At 41.0% G+C, this 20,584-nt stretch overlaps 1 protein-coding gene and 1 non-coding gene across 5 annotated transcripts; both read right to left on the reverse strand.

The window, feature by feature from the left end:
• Positions 1 to 998: 998 nt before the first annotated feature.
• LOC121939421 (ubiquitin-associated protein 2-like) lies at positions 999 to 19,987 on the reverse strand. 4 transcript variants are annotated; one of them, XM_042482441.2, is made up of 30 exons: positions 19,843 to 19,987; positions 18,226 to 18,366; positions 17,755 to 17,832; positions 17,495 to 17,605; positions 17,155 to 17,314; positions 16,244 to 16,321; positions 14,203 to 14,266; positions 13,877 to 13,959; positions 13,466 to 13,518; positions 12,415 to 12,479; positions 12,042 to 12,270; positions 11,672 to 11,927; positions 11,400 to 11,531; positions 10,141 to 10,277; positions 9,395 to 9,642; positions 8,814 to 9,057; positions 8,609 to 8,648; positions 8,240 to 8,363; positions 7,981 to 8,035; positions 7,492 to 7,717; positions 7,180 to 7,271; positions 6,849 to 6,899; positions 6,511 to 6,589; positions 5,948 to 6,148; positions 5,404 to 5,574; positions 4,520 to 4,624; positions 4,391 to 4,423; positions 3,993 to 4,066; positions 3,300 to 3,491; positions 999 to 1,837 (listed from the first exon to the last, which is right to left on the reverse strand). In XM_042482441.2, the coding sequence occupies exons 2-30, from the start codon at positions 18,322 to 18,324 to the stop codon at positions 1,742 to 1,744; spliced, it is 3,576 nt and encodes a 1,191-aa protein (XP_042338375.1). In that variant the 5' UTR covers positions 18,325 to 18,366; positions 19,843 to 19,987; the 3' UTR covers positions 999 to 1,741. The 4 variants fall into 4 exon arrangements, with proteins under 4 accessions (XP_042338375.1, XP_042338376.1, XP_042338377.1 ...); XM_042482442.2 differs by lacking the exon at positions 19,843 to 19,987 and adding an exon at positions 19,395 to 19,538; XM_042482443.2 differs by lacking the exon at positions 4,391 to 4,423.
• On the reverse strand, positions 8,106 to 8,182 carry LOC121939149 (small nucleolar RNA SNORD121A). The gene has a single exon (XR_006105414.2). It is a non-coding gene; the product is annotated as a small nucleolar RNA SNORD121A (small nucleolar RNA).
• Positions 19,988 to 20,584: the final 597 nt, after the last annotated feature.

A 20,584-nucleotide genomic window follows, 5' to 3' on the forward strand; every position in this document is an offset into this window, starting at 1 on the left:
ATAGCATCATAGAATATGCGTTTCACGGGAAAAGGAGGTGTCTAATGATGGAGCCACCTGTGTCTCACTCAAGCTGGGTTACCATATGGCCAACTGGTTTACAGAGAGCACAGCTATCACAGCCAGATTACAGAAACTGCTCATTCACTTTCAGGGAACTATTCTTTTGTTTGATTCATTTCACACAACTTTTGCAAATTTTCAGCTGAACCTCACATGAAGACTGAAATACAACAATTTTATTATTTAATTATTGAGCTGTGATTATACAAATTAAACCACATTACTTACCATCCTATAAGTTTGTGTTGATGATCACATCCTACAAATCCCATTCATTAGGTCAAACCTACAACCCAAAAAACCATCAGATATCTGAGATCAAATCTGCAGCAATTATAGAATTCACAATATAAAGATATATCTACCATTAGACATCAAAGACAAATAGGAATAGGGCAATCAGTGCAAGTGTATCTTACAATATACACCCACTTGTAATTTCATGTTTTTTTAATCATGTCATCATTTCAGTAAATTAAATCAAGCACAAAGAGGAGCCCATCCTCTGCCACCTGTCAGCCTCAAGTTTATGCTGGTAATTACACATTTATCAACTGGAGAAGGCAGAATGTGATGGCTTGCCAGCAGCAACAGAAACATTAGTTGCAGATTTGGTTTGAGTGCATTTTACATTTTTACTTTTAATTACACATTACAAATTTAAAATAACAATTAGGTGTTTTGTCATATTCAAGTCTGTTTCAGGAGTTTATGGTATGGTTTATGGTTACCCTTTGTTTCAAATGGTTCTAAATAATTGAGTGATGTGAAAACATATAAAGGTCTGAAACTGCGTTTTATTTACCATCGCTGACACTGCATAATTAAAAAGGAAAAATTAGTTCTGAATCGTTCATTTTAATCATCTAGAAAAAAACCCATGTGAAAAACAAAAACATGAACATACAAATACAAAAAACTCAGACAAGTCAGAGTTCCAACTGCTCAGAACTTTTATTTCGAGGGAAATCAGGGTTAAAATTAAATTAAAATATAAAATTTGGATGGGCAGGTCTGTCTTTAAAGGGGAGGTGTTGACAAAAGGAGAGAAGGCAGCCCTCCAGAAGAAGGGAGGGAGAGAGGCCGGAGGGGAAAAGACAGGAAGCTACAAAATGAAGTATTGGGGGAAGAGCCTTGTCATTCAGGAAGTTATGTATAAAAAAAGAAAAGAAAAAAGACGAGACAGATGCAGTTAGTTATTATAAACCCCACCCCCATCTGAAATGTCCTCATACGTAATCAGTGCTATAGCTCTCTCCTTTTCCTTTTTCTGTTTTTTTTTTTTACAGGAAGTTTTAGATCATTCCTCTTCTTCACTCGCTCTCACCATCATCTCATTCTGTCTTAATGTAACATCTTTTCCTGCAGTTTTGAAAAAAGTAAACAAAAAGTCCTTCAAAAATAAAATGCAGCAACCACATTTCATGTTCTACTATTACATATACAGTATATATATATAAATACATACATAAATATCTTACATGTACAACCAAATTTTGAAAAGGGGGGGAAGAGAGAACCCAAAAGACTTATGAGGACTTGTGGAGGTGGGGGGAGCAGGATGAGCAGGCCCAAGGTTGCTCATTGTGAGGGTAGTGTGTCTGTTTTTATGTTTTAGCTTTAACACACGCGCACGCACACACAGCCTTTTGGGGGAGTGGGGAGTGGGAAGCATTCCTCAGTTGGCCCAGTAGGGGGAGCTGCTGTAGCTGGACTTGCTGCCTTGGGTTTTCTGCTGCATGCTGCTAGACTGACTGCGCTGACCAGGACCACCCTGCGGAGAAAAAGAGGTTTAGTCTGTAACTTCCTGACAGGTTTATTTAATTTCCCATGACATTTATTAGGCCCGTCCAACTGCAGGATAATTATCTGGAACCTTCTGCGGGACTTCACTGACACAACCCACAGGAACCTACAGATACACTTGTGGTCCCTGTGGTGCAGTAAGGGCCCCCTGAAAGTATCTGTTCCGTGGGTGATACTTTTTGAGAGCCCAGGAACCTTCAGGGTGGAGTTTGCAGTGTTGACTGCTAAAACAAAAGCCTTTTTTACATGTCTCACTTAAGTTCTTGGGAGAAACTGTTCTTGGGAACAGTTGGTCAAAAAAGGCCTACTAAGTTGGGGCTGGCATCCCATGTAGAGAGGGTGTGTCCTTGCTGCAGCGGCTGCAGGTTTGATTCCAACTTCGGCCCTTTGCTGCATGTCATCCTCTCTTTCTTTCTCCCCTTTCATGCTTAAAATGTTCTCTCAAATATAAGGGCAAAAAGTCCCCAAAGATAATCTTTAAAAAAAGGCCAATTAAGTTGCTGAATACTGCAGGCATCCAAGTAAATATACACTCAAACTCTAATTTCTCTGCCCAAACCTGACTGGGGCAGAGCTGGGCCGTAATTTATCAACATTAGCCAGGGCTTGTATTGGGTCAGGTTCAAGCTTATTTTTGTATTTCCTACCAATTAAAGAACGGTTAAGTTTTACTTGATGCCCTGCTGCTCCCTCTCAGACAGAATGCCCAACAGCACTCCAAATTGACACAGTCCAGTTTGTGTCTGTTAATGCACTGGTAAGACTTTATTTGACTGTAGCTTGTAAGTTGCTGCTCCGGCTCGGGATCAAGTCGGGCCCCTTCATGAACCTGCACAGTTTCGGTTCAAGCCTGTCGGATTTTTGTGCCAGATCGAAGCTCTAATGCACAGGAGTAGTCTTGTTTAGCTGCTCTCCTTAGTGAGCTAACTACAACAAAATGCTGAGGTCACAGCTGTTCAGAAAACATGAGTGTCCCGTGTATTCACAGATAAACGCCCTAATTTACAACACATTTCTAATGATGCACCCAAAATTATTTTCTTCTAGCCCGACTTGCCTACATTTTATAAACATATCTGAGTCAAACTCTATTCAAACATAGTTTTAGCTAGCTGACATACATGAGGGGAGAGACATAATGCAGAGTGAAAATTAAGAAATGTTGGTGATGGAAAACAAAACTTCCCAACACAGCAATGTTAAATTGATAGCCACAGAAAAGCAATTTGCTGTTATGTTACATATGGACATTATCCAAGGAAAAAACTGCAACAATTCTGTTACACACACCAAATTCCATTACTTTTCCAAAACTATCAATGGTTTTTACTTATTCCATGACTTTTCTATGCCTGGAAAATGTGTTTGTGGAAATCCATGACATTTCCAGGTTTTTCATGACCATGGGAACCCTGGAATGTGATGTTTACCTGTCCGTCCTGTGTGAGGTGATGGTGCAGCAGCTGGGAGTGGGGCTGTTGGTGCGGTGGTAGGATGTGCAGGAAGGGAGCAGGGGCGTACCCAGGAGCACCCCCAGGGTTCAGGGGCCCTGTGCCCCCCAGCGCTGAAGGCAGACTGAAGGGAGGCGGCGTCCCCGTGTGGAAGCCCTGCTTGTCAAATGACTGAGTAGAACCGAGAGAGGACACAAGTGGTTAAAATTGTAAATGCAGGTCAACATGATGAAGCACATGTGTAGACATTAAGTATTAAAACTCAAATTATATGGCAATTTTATTTAGGGTTCCATTAAAAAAAAAAAGTCTACGCAAAACATATTTCTGGATCCAAAGTCAATTTATAACTTAAAGGATAACTTTTGTGATTTTCTACCTGGACCCTTTTTTCTCTCGTTTTTGTGTTTAAATAAAAAAACCCACCAAACTCTGTTTAAATTAACAGTAGATTTATTATGTAAAGACACAGCATATTTTCACATGTAACTGGGTGAATCATGGGTTTATTTCAACCATACCAGAGCTAGTGATTATTGGAATTGTGGACAGACAAAACCAAGACTGTTTTTTCAGAAAAGGTCAGTCAGGTGTTACTTTTAGAGTACTATTATTTTGCAGAAGCATTAGACCTGGACCTAAAGACATTCAACAGAACTGCAAATCACTCACCTGAGTTTTGCTGTAGATTGAACCTCCCATGTCAGGCACGCCTCCACTGGTACCCGACCCTGACAGTCCTGGTGCTGAGAGAACGAAAAGAGGGAACGGGAAAGGGGTGAAGGAAAGATTGGAATGTAAGAGGGAAGACAGAAAAGCAAAAGGGTAGAAGAAAATGATAGAAGAGAGGAAAACAAAAGGGTTAAGGGGAAAGAAATACAACTGTGTCAGTTCACTGAAGACTCAATATTAAGCACTGAATGTTCACTGTTAGTAGGAGGGGGGCCAGCCAGTAGGAAGAAGCATATTAGGTGAGGAGGCGCAGAGGCATGTTTCTCCCTTTGTCACCTTTTTGCATGTTTCCATTTATGAGCACATCAAAGTGCAATCACACACGTGCATATACACACCTTCCTCCAGAACACTCTTGACTGTTGAATCATCTGCAATTGTGAGTACATCGGTTTTTCCCACAGGGAAATGCCCGCTGACTTTGACTGTTTGTTGTCAGACTGTGCGCACGTGTGTTGTGTATGTACCTTTCCCTGGGCCGCTGCCCGCTGACTTGGCCTGTGACTGGGCAGAGCCTCCGTACCCTCCCTTACTGTACTCCCCACCGTGGGCTTGAGACAGGTCATCAAAGGCTGAAGGAGGAGGAGTACAGAAGAAGAGGAGGCAGAGCGAGCGAAGGGGAGAGGGAGAGGGAAAGAGAGAGAGAGAGAGAGAGAGAGAGCGAGAGAGAGAGAGAGAGAGAGAGGGCGTAGGAAGACCACAGGTGAAGAGAAAAAGGATGTGAAGAGGAAAAAGAAGGGGGCAGGGGAGAGAGAGGCAGTAAGGTAACCTGACTAAAATGGCAGCTGTGTCTATATTGAGCCGCGTCCAACTTCAGCAAGGGGGTTTGAGCTATGCATGCAGCACAAGCAAAAAAACACACACAGGCCCGATTCCACACGCGCATGCAGCATTTGGTGTACATGTATAAAGAGCTGAAAATGTATTTTGCCTCCCTCTACACTCCCCACACCTAATTTATGGCAAGTTTTCAATATACACATCCCATCTCTCTCTCACAATAAATGTTGTTGTAATATACATATGTGCCCAAATTTTGTCATGTATTACAAAGAGTCATTTCTGCCAAAACTTTATAAGAGCATAGCTTGTGTACTTTCATGGCATGTTGCTACAAGAGTTTGTGGCACTATTATAGTTTGGCAGTAATGATTAAAAATAAACCTGTGCTGTAGTAGTTCAAACAGACACCCACAGGCTCAAGTCAGTTAAACAAAATAATTTATTGGATATAATCTTCTCATGGAAACTGTATTATTACTTAAATACTGTACATTTGATTAAAAATGTTCTGCGTTAACTATCTAAAAACAACATTAGTAAGAGCCCTCTTGTTTCGTCCTGGTCTTACCTGTGCCGTATGCATGCTGTCCGTAACTGGGCTGATGCTGTTGGTGATACTGATTGGAGGGGTTGGCCAGGCCCATTGCAGGTTGCTTGGCCGAAGCGGGAGGCACAAAGACGGTGGGGCCGTACTGAAAGGCTGAGGGAACCCCCGGCACACCAGCATAGTACGGCAGACCTGTAAAATAGCAAATTAGAAAGATTATCCAAATGCAATGAAAGCAGATGGCTACATAATCAGGTTTTAGCACAATGATGAGAAAGGTTCTTTTGTGCAGAACAGAGATATATTAATCGAGTCCACAAAAATTCAAATTGACTTTGTCTACATTAACAGTAATGGAAAAAAAATCCTTTTTCAGTTTTTCAGGCTTAAAATTTTCCTGATATATTTTAACAGACTCCTCCTCAATGTAACAAGAAGCCAAAAATAATGAGAGGGAAGATGGCAGCTAAAGCTAAGATTTGCATCAGGAGTAAAGTTCATGGATAAGATGAAAATTAACAGCGCCAACATCCTCTTCATTAAAAATAATTGTACTTTTCCTTACCAGTGTATCCGTAGCCGGGGGGCAGAGGGGGATTGAGGAAGGCCTGGTTCTGTGTTTGCTGACCCTGGCCCTGACCCTGCCCCTGGCCCTGTGATCCTGCTTGTGGAGCCTGCTGAGGCTGTGACTGAACCCCGGCTGTAGACAGGCTGGTTGGGGGAGCTGGAGATGACGAATCATTCCTGCCAAACTTTGTTGCCTCACCTAAACAGAAAATGACGGTAGAAAAGGCAAAACTGAGGTTGAAAAAATAAATTTAAAATTCCTTTGCCCATCTGTTGAACAGCTAATGTGAATTTTGTAAAGATGCCACAGAATCAAGAAAAACGTAAGTACTTTGTCACAGTCACCGATTGTTCAAAATCTCCATGTTGATGGAATCAATTATGCTCAACTCAATATGCTGAAGTGCAAAAATGACTTGCTATAAATGAAATTAACAGATGGATGCGTAGTTCAATGAAAATGATAGTAATTGTGTCAGTTAACAGCATATCTTGAAACACATTTAAAGGTCAGCTCAGAAACTCAAGTTTCAGTTCAGTTCAACATAAAATTTGACTCACCAGAATATAAATTATTGGCCAGGTTATCTCTTCCAGGCATAGTAGCCGTAGTACCAGGGAATGTTACACCGTAATAGTCCTGTATAAGAAGAGAAAAAAATAACAATTATATGAAAATGCCCCACATAGCTTTTTTTTTAAAAAAAAACTTTGACTGCCATGCAATGGAAGGGAGGACATAGATTCTGAATGGTTTCTTAACTAAAGGTGGCAGAATTATAATATAAAGGGAAACACATTAAAGAACACATTTTAAAGCCAAAGCTTTGCTGATTTAAAACAACTATTACAACCACAGTGATATGCAGCAGGGTGAAGAGCAGAATGAGAAGACTCACCATAGGAAGGCGAGACTGCAACATTTGCAAGTCCTCGTATCCATAGATCTGCTGTTGAAGTAGAGACAATGGAGAGGAGAATTGGTGATAATTTAGTAACATGTTTGAGTTAGTGTATCCACTCATGCCAAACACACTACTTTTTAATTTAAGCGGTACATGACAGCTTACAAATGGATCAAAAACAGAATAAACAGTTGTGTGTAGGTTAGTCCTTGTGATGCCATCTATCTTTACTGGTGCAACTCTTTTCCTTCAAAAAAAGCCCCGAAGACAAAGTAATACACAAACAAGTTAATTGAGAAAGACTAATCAGAGAGTGTATATTTACCGGGTAAGCAGGGAGTAAGCCACCAGGGCCCATAATGTACTGGTTGGCCAGGAGAGGTGGCACTCCTTGGGCCAAGTTGGGAGGAGCTTTACCTGGCAAAGATGAGAAACAAGATTTTTTCACTTGACTAAATGCAAAAATTATGGACATTAGTTGGGTAATTAGTTATCTTGCAATTGATATTTGCATATTTGATATTACACATTACAAGAGGAATATTATTTGAAAATGATATATTTTATTATTTCAGAAAACTTTTTGTCAACGAGTTCTTGTGTAACAGTGATGTCCTGAGTGGACCTGTGAGCCTACCAGAGCTAGTGGTGAGCAGGGGTGCTGTGCGGCTGCCTGCAGCTGAGAGTGCAGGATTTGTGCCATTGGGAGTCAGTCCCGGCGCTCCAGACGGATGTAGTCCGTTGGTGGTTGAGCTGCTGACAGCCAGGGGAGCTGAAGGACTGGAATTGACAGCTTGGCTGGACGACGATGATGATGAAAAAGCGTGGAGGTTACCGCTGCTGCTGCCCTCCTCATTACTGACCTGGTGTAGCAGAACAAGAGCAGAAAAGGTGTGTGAGAAGAGAACGAGCAACTGTTTGTAGATCAAGGCATGAATGTCTTCATAAATAGAACTATGTTTTCCGAAAAGCCTCAGAGCTTAGCCAAAAAGAAAGCCTTGCACTCAAATACACAACTACAAGATAAAGGAGTGTCCATTTTTTTGACGTGTCCTTTTATTACAATTACTGCAGAATAATGTTGAAGTAAGCTTGCATGTGGGTGCAAGCATGCACAGACACTTACAGTAAGGGAGGAGCTTGTGGCGAGGACCGATCCAGATTGGGTGCTGGTCACATGACTAAAGAGAGAATAAAATGATAAAGTCTGCGTGCTTTAATCTGACAAAGCAACTAAAGACCAGGAAATGAAAGCAGGAGATTCAGTAAAAGGTATTTCCACATAAAGAATTGAGATATGTGCTTGTAACCATCATTATCTCCAGACAGAGGCGAGGACACAAAAAAAAGCTAATCAATGTGTATTATAGAATGCCATCCCTTACCTGCTGAGCGAGGGGATGGATGTTGAGTGGGAAGGTGTAACTGCAGGGGAGGGGATGTGGTGGCCACTGTCACTCGTCATAACGGGGGACTCAGTTTTCACTGTTCTAGACGATGATGACGTAGCTGTTTTTGAAGAAACATGAGTGATTGTGAGAGGATAAATATGAGAATGAAACAGAATAAATCAAAGTTGCACATGAAAAGTGGGTTTGAGTATGTTCTGGTCTTTATCAAACCTCATCCACTTTCCGTGATTGAATTATTCCCACTTCCCATCGGATGCATTTAGCAATCAATATTCATTATACTTGATTTGTCTGGCCACTTCAATATAGTTCTCTAGAACTCGCAAAGCTAAGTGTACTTACTGTCCTGTGTGCTCTGCGTCTTCATGCCATTGTAGCCATTCTGTGAGAAGAGGAATTATCAAAGTCTACATGTTATTATTCAGATTTTTGTCAGGCATTAAGCAAACACTGACCTTCTGTCAAATTAAGGTTAAGTCCACAGTGGTCTCTATCCTCTTATCATTTGGCTTTATGCACACAAAGAGATAAAAAGGTTTATGCTCACTGTAAGAGCAGCAGCCGAGGGGACATCTTTGCTCTGTGAGAAGCCCAGATGAGGTGGCAGGGACCTTGGACCACTGCTCTCCACACGGTTGGCTGCAGTAGGGGCTGTAGAAGAGGGTGGAGCGGCTGCACTGGGAAGACCCATGGAAGGGGAGGGCGTGGCACTAGGCAAGCCCAAGGATGGTGAAGGGAAGCTGGGATCTGATACGGCTGAAGGTAAGGTGGGTATGCTGCTCATGTGTTCACTGTTCACAAGAACGAGAGAAAGCAAGACGTGGAAAGATGGATGAATATACATAATAAGGATCAGAGAATATAACTAAAGTGCCAATGGGATGTATTAATATTATTTAATTAACATGCAAGCAGTTTCCACCTGTAACTGAGCTAAAACAAAGACATCATTCTCTAATCCCTTTATCTCAGTGATACACTTTGTAGCAACTGATCCAGTGAACGCTCTGCTCTTCCCATGGCTCAAGACTGATGCACAAAGATATACATGTATAAAATTGGAAATATCAAATTCTTCACATAAACAGACAAACTCACACGCCAACTCAAAACAACTCTCACACACACCTCACAGATCCTGGCTTGGAGAACAGGCTGCTCTGTGGCTGCTGTGTGGAAACAGCGGTGGGGACAGGCATGGGTACAGGAGCTGCTGGAGCTGGGACCTGAGCCGGGGCTTGCTCCCTGGCCGACTCCGTCTGTGCCATGTCTACTGCTCCACTACCAGCCTCAGACCCAAAGTCAAGAGCTCCAAACTGGACGTTCAAGCCAGGTATATCTGCTGAGCCCGGCATCTCCACTGCTGATGACGGGATCTGAGAAGACAAAGAGGCAATTTAACCAATTTTGATGATTGTGAATTTGTTTTTGTACGATGTGTAAAATATTTAAAATATGGACATCAAGTTTTTAAAATGTGTGCAAAATCTTTAGCAGTCAAAAATGTAAAAATGTGGATGATATTTTGCCAGAGGGCGTGTTTGGTCAAAACAGTCTTGTGAACTGTGCTGCAAACAACTATGAGATTAATATTCTACAGAAGACTGTATACTTATCCGCACCCTCTGTGTTTGTTGATTAGACATCTCTGATTATGAAAGTTAAAGTCGTGGGAGTGTAGTTAACAGCTTAAGTAAAGTCCTTTATTAAGTCTGTCCCTACCACAGAGTCGATTAGCTAGTTGGCTCATCTTGTCAAGCATGTGAGAGCAGATACATTATTCAGAGCACTTTCAGTTTCTACAATGTCTTGCAAGTAATACTGCTATTGTTATTTTTATATGGATACTATTTTGTCTGATAAAAGGTTCACACCTTTGAGGGGGGAGGTACTCTGCGTCTCTGTGTCTTTAGCTGCCGCTGCGGGGGTTCTGTGACGGAGGGCTCCATGCCTGGCAACTTAACTCCTGGAGAAGCTCCATCTCTCACAGGAGGGACGGAGGACTCATGACCTAAAGGAGATTGACAATGATGTTAAAATCATATCACTAACATCAAAATAAGTGTAAGAGCAGCAGACATAATGAAGATGGCGATACTACCATGATCTTACAGCACAAATACTATTTGAGTCTTTGCACTACTCTTTTCTTTAGCAGAGAAGGCACTGATTCAATTATTGTGATGAATGTTTGTCTTTGATATCGGCTCTGTAGCCAGTATCAGAGGCTACATCCACACTAAGACATTTTCAATTTAAAACAGCGTTCTAAAATGAAAATGAATCCGTACACACAATTGTTTTAGCACCGTTTCAGAAATAACCTCTGTCGATACCAACAGGCCTGAAAATGCATATAACATGAACATTCACTAACACTGGACAGGAAGAAGATTGTCTACTCTGAGGTTGGTTGCTTCATTACAGAAAATACTATAGAGGCAAAACAGCAATCATTACATCATTGCTTAAGCAAATACAGCGACTCATTAGAGTGGAACTGTGAGCATTATCCATCGCCAGAGGAAGCCATGGAAATGGGAAATAAGAAACATTACTCACACAAGGATGATATCACAAAAAGGCATGTAGGCCTAGCTTCAATGTTTTGTCTTGACATGTCAAGACTGATGAGACCCGATCAGAAGGCAAGAGTGCGAGATTGTGTCATTGTTTTCAAAATTCTCAGTTTCCGCATGGGTAAAAGGCAACATCCAATTTTTAAAACTAAGCATTTCTTTTTCTTTTTCAAAAGTCTCCATTTTGGGGTTTTGAATATGCCAGAGTAGGTAAACGTAGCAGAAGTTATGCATACTAATATGTATAAGTTTGTATGTATCCTTGGTCATGTTATATATTTCCTGTTTTCTTTTCATGTGTGGTTACAGTCCATAAACATGTCAGAAGGGAAGTGTAAGTGTCGCTCTCCTTTCTGCTACAGTGGTTATTGAACAGCTCAGTGGATCATGAAACACAATCTACTGCCGCTGGTATTCTTCTATAATTAATTCACTAATTAACAATAGTCGGTCATGTAAATAATTAGTTGAGTTGCGGCTCTAATGTCATGTGGTATTCTCAGCACACTTTCAGACCTTTAATGGCATAGTATGATACTGTTGAGCAGCTCTACCTGGCGGTGTGGGGACCTGTGGAGCATGCGAAAGACCCAGAGGCTCTGTGGTGGGAAGGATGGAGGATTGTTGTTGCCTCTGAGCCAGTTGGCTGAGCACCGCTGACGGCTCTGGTTGAAGTTTCATCTCCACTGGAGAGAATGCAGGAAAATATATACATACAGCTATTACTACAGCACACTGTACCTCTTGCATTGTTGTTATCACGAACAATTTAACATTTACATTTCTGTGCTAGATTTCGTATTTACTTTTAGATATTTAAACTTACAGTGTTGGGCAGTAACAGGGCCGTTCTCCATTCTCTGAGTCTTGACTTCTACAGAGGGCGAGGAGGCAGGAGCAGGGTTCTGTATTGGAGGTGGCCCTGCATCTTTGGCAACATTAATGTTGCTGGCGGTGGCCAAAGGCTGACTGGCTCTCTGACCAAGCCGAGGCCCGTTGAGCTGCTCTGGTGTCCTGATGTCGGAGGCAGGTGTTGGCTTAGGCGCATTCAGGGGCCCAAAACCAGAACCCAGGACAGAGGACTGGGAGGATGAGAGGAAAAAAAACCTGAACTGAATACACCGATAGCATGTATCAGAGTTTTGGCACATAAACATATCCATAAGTTGCACATGTTTAAGTGTGGGTTTTTGTACCAGTGCAGCATGTGCGTAGGTGGTACTAGCAGAGGCGGCATGGGCATAGCTGTTGGCTGTGGCGTGTGCGTAGCTGTGTGTTGCAGTGCGTCCATTGTGGTGGGAATTGGTAAACACCAGGCTTTGGCCCAAATCCTCGGCTGAGGGGCCATCGACTATTGCCCCCAAGTCAGAGTCCATACCCCCTACAGCCACTCCAGTCTTAGGCAGTAGGCCAGCCAGGTCCACACTGAGGAGAAACAGAAGGGTTTGAGGAAGAGGGTTAAAAAAGGAGAAGACAGAGGAAGTACATATTCAGCTTAGTTACTCCCAAATATAAACCCTGAGCTCTGTAGTGTTTTAAGTTGGCTTGACTTTGGGTGGGAACGCTTACTTGGGTCCAGGTGTGATGTGGTTTGCTGGAGCAGAAGAGGCAGTGAATACTTTGGTCTCAGACAACTGTAAAAAAGGAGAGGGAGTGCAATCACAGGGATCCATAAGATTAATATAGACACGTGCTGTAATGTATACAAACAACCATTCAGATAAAATCACTGACTATGAACCAACACTATTTAGTGAGTTAACATCACTAGACCTATGATCTAACACTAGACATTCAGCAGGTCAATGCAGAGTTTAAGCAACCTAAGGCCACATCCAAACTAATATTTACAGATTTTACAACAGCGTTTTGAAGTGAAACGGATTTCCGTGCACATGAGCGTTTCCGCATTGTTTCAGAAATTATCTCCATCTATATTAACACACCTGAAATTGCATATCACATGACCATTCACATATACTGAGTGTGCATGTGCCAGTGTTAACAAGAAGATCATCTGCTCTTTGCGGTTGGTTACTTAGTTACAAAAAACAGTATGGAGATAGCAGAAAGTCAGACCAGAATTTTTCATTTGGACTAGGCGGACTGTAAGGCGGTCAAGGCAGCAGAAAACAGATTGGGAGTCCTTACAAGGCAAATACAGCAACATATTCCAAAGGTACCAGACTGAAGTGTCACCAGAGGAAGTCAAGCCATGGGAAAAAAAGAGTACTCACACAAGAAGGATAAAAATCGCAAAAGTTATGTAGACCTAGTTATAATGTTTTGACATGACCAGCTGTGACTGATAAGACCCATTCGGGAAGCAAATGTGGGTGTTTACATCATTGTTTCCAAAAGTCTCAGTTTCCGCTCGTCCAGGCTAAAATGCAACTCAAACTACTAAAACGGGGTCAGCGGTGTTCTCAAATTTCTCCTTTTTAGGGTTTCCAAAATGCCATATTAGAGTGGAAGTTAGGCATCAACCCAGCAATAGTTATGCATTATTAAATGAAGACGTAATAATGTGGATTTAGCCTAAAGTAAACAAATATAGTCTTGGCCCTCAAAACTAAAGCAATATTATCCATTTCAGATGAATAAAAAAGTGCCGCCTTACGTCCTCATTCCAGTCCTCTGCAGTCCAGTCTTCCAGATTGCCTCCCCATGTTCCTAAAAAAAACAAAAACGGAATAGCAGCCAAGTTAGTGTTGCCATGTTCACACATACTCATGATATGTTCTTGGCAACCATTAACCACTCCAGAGGAGTGATACAAAATGTAGCACCCTGCCTGCTTTAATATGACGCTAAAATTACAAACCCTTAAATCCAATGTGTAGATTAAGCTGCCCATTACTGCTTGAAATCTGCTTTTATTTGGAAACGAATGGCCTGAATTTGAAATTTAACACTGGCTTGGGGCAAATGAGCTAGATACTTTTAAAGTGACAATTTATACAACCACTCTATAGCCAAAGTAGGAAATTGCATCAAAACATGACATCTGATGTTCTGTTATATTCCATACCAGTTCCCTCAGCAGGTTCGTTGCCGTCCCATGTCTCCTGACGAGCACCAGAGTTAGCTGTGTAGTCAGCAGGATTGAAGGTGCTGAAAGAAGTAGAGGGCGGAAAGAAGAGACAACAGGAAAGAGGAAGACACAGTTTGGGAAGGTAAGCCAACATAAGTGACAGTGAAGAGAATACTGCTTGATCTGTAAATGTTACTGAATGAGGGGATTCAGAAACTTAATTTCTCCACACGTTTGTCTTTTAAGATATGTGCTTGTTATTACCATCACCACCTCCTCATCCTAGCTCAGGCTTAAGATTAACACTAATCACATGTTCTTACCCCATTCCCTGGGAGGAGAACCTGTTGCCAGCAGCTGCTCTTCCTCTACCGCGACCCCCTGCCCCTGAGGACACACACAAAACAACCAAATGACCTCTGCTGACTGGTCTCTTTCAGCCTTAACTCCTTAAAGATTTTTTTTAATTAAGTTAAAAAAAAAACAAAACAATGTCTTGGTCACGATCTTCATCAAGTATTAGACAAAGGGCTGCAGTGATATACCAGTTTTAAGGTACACTGTGAAATTAAAGTTGGCAACTAACTTACCATGTACATTTGCTTATCTATGATATTAGGTGAAAAAAATGCAGCTGAATGAAGAGTCTTTATTTTTGTTATTTTCAAAAGGGAGGCTTTTTAAGCATACTTCTGTCAAAAATGGTTTTAATTTCAATGAGAGCAGTAAAACAAATTATCCATCAATTCTAACCCTTCCATTTCCATTCATTTAATGGTCATTCTGACAGGTAATAATTACTCTGTAATATTGTGATATTTTCTGAGACGGTTATCTTACCATGATAATCTCTACGGTTGCAACCCTTGTTAGACATTATTCTCTCTGTTTTTGTTTAGACCCAAACTGCAATAACGTGTCTAACTTTCTATTCTACCATGGTTTTCCACTGCCCCTCCCCCTAAAATGTAGCATAGCTTTAATATTGTGAGCAACAACTAAACTAAAAGTACAGCGCAAAGTAAGAATGAAAGCTTCAACTTCATCAGAATGTCACATTTGTGCAGTCAAAACATACTAACATGGGCAACTGAGGTAATAGGCTGCCTAAAAAAACCTAAAGGATCTGTTTTTAAACAAAGAATATCTTGAAGTCAAGATTTTAACTGAAGACGTTCAACAGCTTTTCATAAAGACAAGCAGCCACAACAATAGATGCATGTCTCCACAGTTAAACCATTACCAACCACCTGACACAATTTGGCTGAGCAAGGCCTTGACTGACCTCACCGTTCTTAGATCACCTGTTGTTACAAGGAGCGCCTACAAATCCAGCCAGATTCCACTCCTTTTCACCTTCTCCAATCTCTTTATCTATAGACTATTTGCTCCGCCCCACCAAACACACACTCAAGCAGCTGCAGGGACGGAGCGCATTCCACACACGTTGAGTGCTGCAATAGCCTACATGCCTGCAGACACAAATAGACATGTTGCCTGCTACATCACCAAAACATGCACAACAACATCTGAGGCAATTCCCCATCAAAAGAGCGCAATGAAAGACATCATATGTAGGATTGTAAAAAAAAAAAAAAAAAAAGTATAGACTCGTTAAGAAGTAATCCTTCTCAATCATCACTTGTACTTAAAGTGTCGAGTAGTATGTGTCAGAGACTGCCCTCTGCCTGTATTTCTTTGTGTACTAGACGTTAATGGGTATGTACCCCCACAACGCTCAGGTGTGGTTGGGGCTTTTTAAAAAGGTAGCAGCCAAGTACCAAACTGTAAACTGCAGGCATTCAAGACACACAGCACCAAAAAAGACAATTACAGCGAGGCATATCGCTGACAGAAAGTAAAGCTAGGGTTTGCTTTTACTTTCACTTTTGCTGACAAGCGTGCTTACTAACAGTAACCAACAATCCTGCAGTTTACCTTTAACAAAAAAAACAGACAATATTACAGTTTGCTTAGATTTATGGACAAGTGCAAAGGGTGAACTTAAGGCTTGCCCAAAGTAGACATGTAGACATGCAAGAGACTTATAAGGCAGCTGTCTTAAATTTCCACTACAGACATACGTATGTATGTGAACCACATATGATTTTGCTTGGTAATGTTTTGGCTTACAAAACAAACTTCATGTTTAGTTTCAAAATGTCCATTTCATTTTTTACACTACAGTTTGTGTAATCTCTTTATACCTATGGAAAACGTGCAATGGAAAAGTTAACTGGTAGCAGCTCTATGGACAACTTTTTTCAATTGTCTTTGTACAGTCTTTGCACCCTCTGGACTCATTGCTAACAAAGTTGCATTAAAAAATAAACTGAAGATATGTAGTTTTTGGTGAATGCTCACCTCTGCCTCGCCCTCTGCGACCACGGTCTCCCCCTCTCTCTCCAGGAGCCACCTCAAACCCATTCTCCTCTAACCGACCTGGAATCCAACAAGAACCAGAGGTACATGAAAAGTAAGACAATAAAAAAAACAATTTATCAATACTGAACTGGGAGAAAGACCTTTGGGCCATTCTAATTAAAACCTTTGGGGGGGAAACACGTGAACAAATCAAAATTGACAATTCCAAACTCAGCATACTTAAAGCAACAAAAGACTAAAAATAATGTCAATGTCAAAGATGCAAATACAGAGAAGACCATTTTGACAAACTGACAGGTAACATACAGTACTGTGCAAAAATCTTAGGCCACCATAGATTTTGTGTTTTAGAAAAGTTGTAATGAGGACTTAATATATACATTTATTGCTTAGTCTCTTTATGAAGATTCAAAGAATACAGAGAACATGTACAATGTTTTAAAACAACAAAAAAGTCTAAACAAAATGGCTTCTCCTGACTAAAGTCAATATTTAGTGTGAAACATGGAATCATACAACCATAACAAAAGGTAGCTCAAACAATCAATATTGAGCTTTAGACATGTCTTGAATGTTACCTGGTGTAAATACACCAGAAGATTAGCATTGTAAATCTCATATTGCCTGCCTAAGAGAGTTCAAGACATGCTTAGTGGAAATGGAAGTAACAGTAAATATTTGCAGCTTAAGCCTGATGAGGTTGTTTTATTCTGAAATATAGCATTTTTAATACTGTATACTGGTTGTATTTTTGTAAAGAGACTACTGACAAATAAATATGTATGGTCATTATAACCTTGCTAAAATAAATAAGCCTAAGACTTTTGCACAGTATTGTACATCTAAACAATCTATGCAGACAGGACAAACATCTTTACGCCCTTTCTTACCTTCACGCCCTCGGCTGATGCCTCTGCCCCTCCTGTTGGATGCCCCACGTCCACGACTAGCATCCCTCTCTCCTCCTTTCTTCTCTCTGCTCTCCTTTATCTCTGAGGGTCCTCCTTCTTTCCCAAGGCTCCGTTTCTTGCCCACAGTCTCCCAGGAGTTCTGACAGAGGTAAACCAGAGAATGAGGTCGACTCTATAAAATACACCTATGGTGATTAATATTTTGCATGATTCATTATGTTTCAGCTTTTGCAAAAATCTGGAGGAAATGCCATAAGACATGTAAACAAATGCATATCATGTATAAATCTAGTTTGTGTGTATGCACATTAACACTTACTGTGTCAGAGGTGCTCTCCAGCAGAAAATTGATGGCTCTGTTTACATCTTCGTTGCAGTCATGGAGGGCTACCATGCACTCATCTTGAGTCTTCCCAGTTACCTCAATCAGCTGTAAGTGTGTAAAACAGGAACACGGCATTTAATTAGATTACCACATGATGCACAGGGGGCCCAACTGTCCAAGATTTCCAAGAAAATATGCTTGTGATCCAGAAAATGTATTTGTCTTAATGTGTGAACTTGCACAAAAAGCATTACCTGTTTGACCTTGTCTTCAAAGTCAGCATCATTTTTGTCATAGATCATTTGGGCAAGACGAATCTGTTCTGCTGTGGCCTGGTAAACAAACAGAGTTGAGTAAGAAACTACACATCAGAAACACACAAAACTTGGTCTCCTTTTCGTTTTCAATCAAAACATCGGACGACAAGACACTGAATTTTATCAAGATGTTTTAATGAAAGACGCTAACATCCAGCTAGAGGTATACATGTAGGATGTAGTCACCTAATAATCACTCAAAAGTGTAAAATTATATTTTACCTTTATCACAATTTTTAATTTCAATATTGGTGTAATGACATGTAATATTAAGTGAGGAAGCAGCCTTTGACTGCACTAAAAAATACTTAAAGACTATATTTTTATTGAGCAGGACAATTAACTAAGCCTGAAGGAAACTTTATATTTATGGGTATGTAATGTGAAATGTATTTGGTGAAAACCCACCTGTATCTGTTTCTGTGGCTGTGTAGTTTGTGTGGTGGTGGTGGGCAGCGGTCTGTCCCGAGTGCCCCGGGCTTGATTGCTGACCACTGAAGTCATCATATACAGTATATACAAAACAATGTATGTACAAAATAGAAAAATCTGTAGGAGAGAGAGAGAGGGGACGAGTGAAACGGCGGCTACCTGTGAGATGGTTACATTGCATAATAAAACCGTGAAAACACAGAATAAACGCCCAATGCCAGTACAATAAACTGAATATGAGCAGACTGAGACTCACTGTTGTCAAGTACACTATGTAAGACTATAACCCCATCTGTCGCCCCCCACCACCCTGGTTAAATTTAGCCAGCCAAGAGGGGACTGTCCGGGTGTCAACTTACAACCCTCCCTCAGTCTCCCACACAAAAACACTGTAAGTTTGCACGACCAAATGTTATGGGTATTATGAATTATAACACTTTTCCCTATCGACGACGTCAGGATAGGGATATCTGATTGGCATATGATGGAAAGTAATAAGTAACATATCCACAAAGAGCCCTGGGCTTCGTGCCAGGTTAAACGTTGTTTTAGGAAGTCGCAAGCACATTATTACCTTGGGATAGATTATATTACATAGAGTAACTGGTTTTAGCTAATAATTCAACCAACTGACAACTTGTCAGCGTGGGAACACAAAATCCACCGGCTGTGATCATACTATCGTCTCACAACCGTATGATGTCTGACAGAAAAACACTGGAAATGAAGGTACAATAAAGGAGTTCTTTATAATGTAGCAAATGTTTCCTCAGTCGTCCGTGTCTATCGTAAGTGGTGACTGAACAGTAACCTTATTTAGGTGAGCGTTACAAGGAGCTCGGCGGAAATATGAGCCGCACTGGCTAACGTTCACATCAGCGTTAGCTAGGTCATCTAGCCCACGTTAGCTTTAGCCTAGCATAGCACTTGTCTTTGTTCCGTGTGCGGTACACACACGATTTCTACCGATAAATGCCGTACTCGAACGGCGAGATATTAACAGTTTGGCCAAACAATTAGTTGAACTGTCCGCCAATGCAATCGCAGTTCGTGTAGCCTCGCCGATTCGGGGACAAAAAATAAACAAAGTGCGAAGATGTATCCTTTGTGTGAACCGAGAAAAAAGCTAACGTTAGTCACTTTACCTCGGAGGCGATTTGAAGTTAGCAGCAGGAAAACATGACTGAAACAAAACGAACAAAAGCCGCGTATTACATCAACATTTACAACGCCCGGTGTCCAATGACTTGTACCAATAATGTAATGCGGTACGTGGGACAGAAAAGTTGTCGAAAAACGCGTGGCCCGCTCACGTTAAGCTACGACAGACAGGAGCAGCAGGCTAGCTGCCCGGCATGTGAACGGCCCGTACACATACAATAAATGCAGCACTACAGTACGGATACAACGCTGCCCAGCTAGCCAGCTAGTTAGCTTGTTAGCTAACCACCGAACAGGACAAACGGTTCATCTAAAACGCCCATAAGGTTTTCCCTTAACTACTGTAAAACTTATACGATGGGACGATTACGTCGTTCAAACGGTTTTTAAATCAACAACAACAACATAACAAATCTTTGTTCTTTCGTTTACCTGCTAACACGCTTCGCTCAGCCAGCAGCAGCAGATGCTGTCACGTGACCAACCGCGCCGTTGTTCAACGTTGTGAAACCGATACTGCCAACCAAAACCCCCCGAGCCGGTCACGTGGTTCAACACCGTGCCCTTACGTGCACGTTCCCGTCTGGGAGCGCGCTTCGCCGTAATGTTTCGAGCTTTATTTTGTTTTATTTATTTAATTATTTATATTACCAGTTTTTAAAGCACTACATTCTGTGGTCAGACGGAACATTTACAAATGAAACTAATGAGACAAGTAGGTACAAACCAGACAGAAAAAAACAACAATAATAAAACAAAAATAAAATAAAATAGGCAGAAGTATGAACGCACATGGGGCTTTACCTAATTAGTTATACGAAAAAGCTGTGATATTTGCATAAATTAATAGTTTTGTTAACATTTTTATTACATGCTTTTAGGTTTGATATTGCTTTGAGATATGTATCTAGATAAGATTTTTTGAAAAAGGTGTATTAAGGCAGTTTCTTTAAAAAAAAAAAGTTATCACATGAATGTAAAACTTAGCTAGAATAATGAGCTAATTAATCATATACTGTTCATTCTTTAATACTGACAAAAGTGATCCACTAAACTGGCTTTTTCTATTAAAATGTTATTAACCCTTTCTCTCTGAGCTATGCTCCCGTTGAAATAGGCTATATAGAGTACCTCATTATAAAAGACAATTTGAATAGGTGAATGGACTTGGATA

This window comes from Plectropomus leopardus, chromosome 4, assembly GCF_026936395.1.
Source record: "Plectropomus leopardus strain MGB_pleo_1.0 chromosome 4, ASM2693639v1, whole genome shotgun sequence".
In the NCBI taxonomy this organism is placed as follows: Eukaryota; Metazoa; Chordata; class Actinopteri; order Perciformes; family Serranidae; genus Plectropomus; species Plectropomus leopardus.

Excerpts from the sequence above, each read along its gene's own strand:
- LOC121939421 (XM_042482441.2), bottom strand. The coding sequence starts at position 18,324 with ATGATGACTTCAGTGGTCAGCAATCAAGCCCGGGGCACTCGGGACAGA. Across the intron at positions 9,643-10,140 it reads GAGTACCTCCCCCCTCAAAG|ATCCCGTCATCAGCAGTGGA; the intron begins GTGTGAACCTTT and ends TTGTCTTCTCAG. Across the intron at positions 3,492-3,992 it reads CAATCTACAGCAAAACTCAG|TCATTTGACAAGCAGGGCTT; the intron begins GTGAGTGATTTG and ends GGTTCTACTCAG.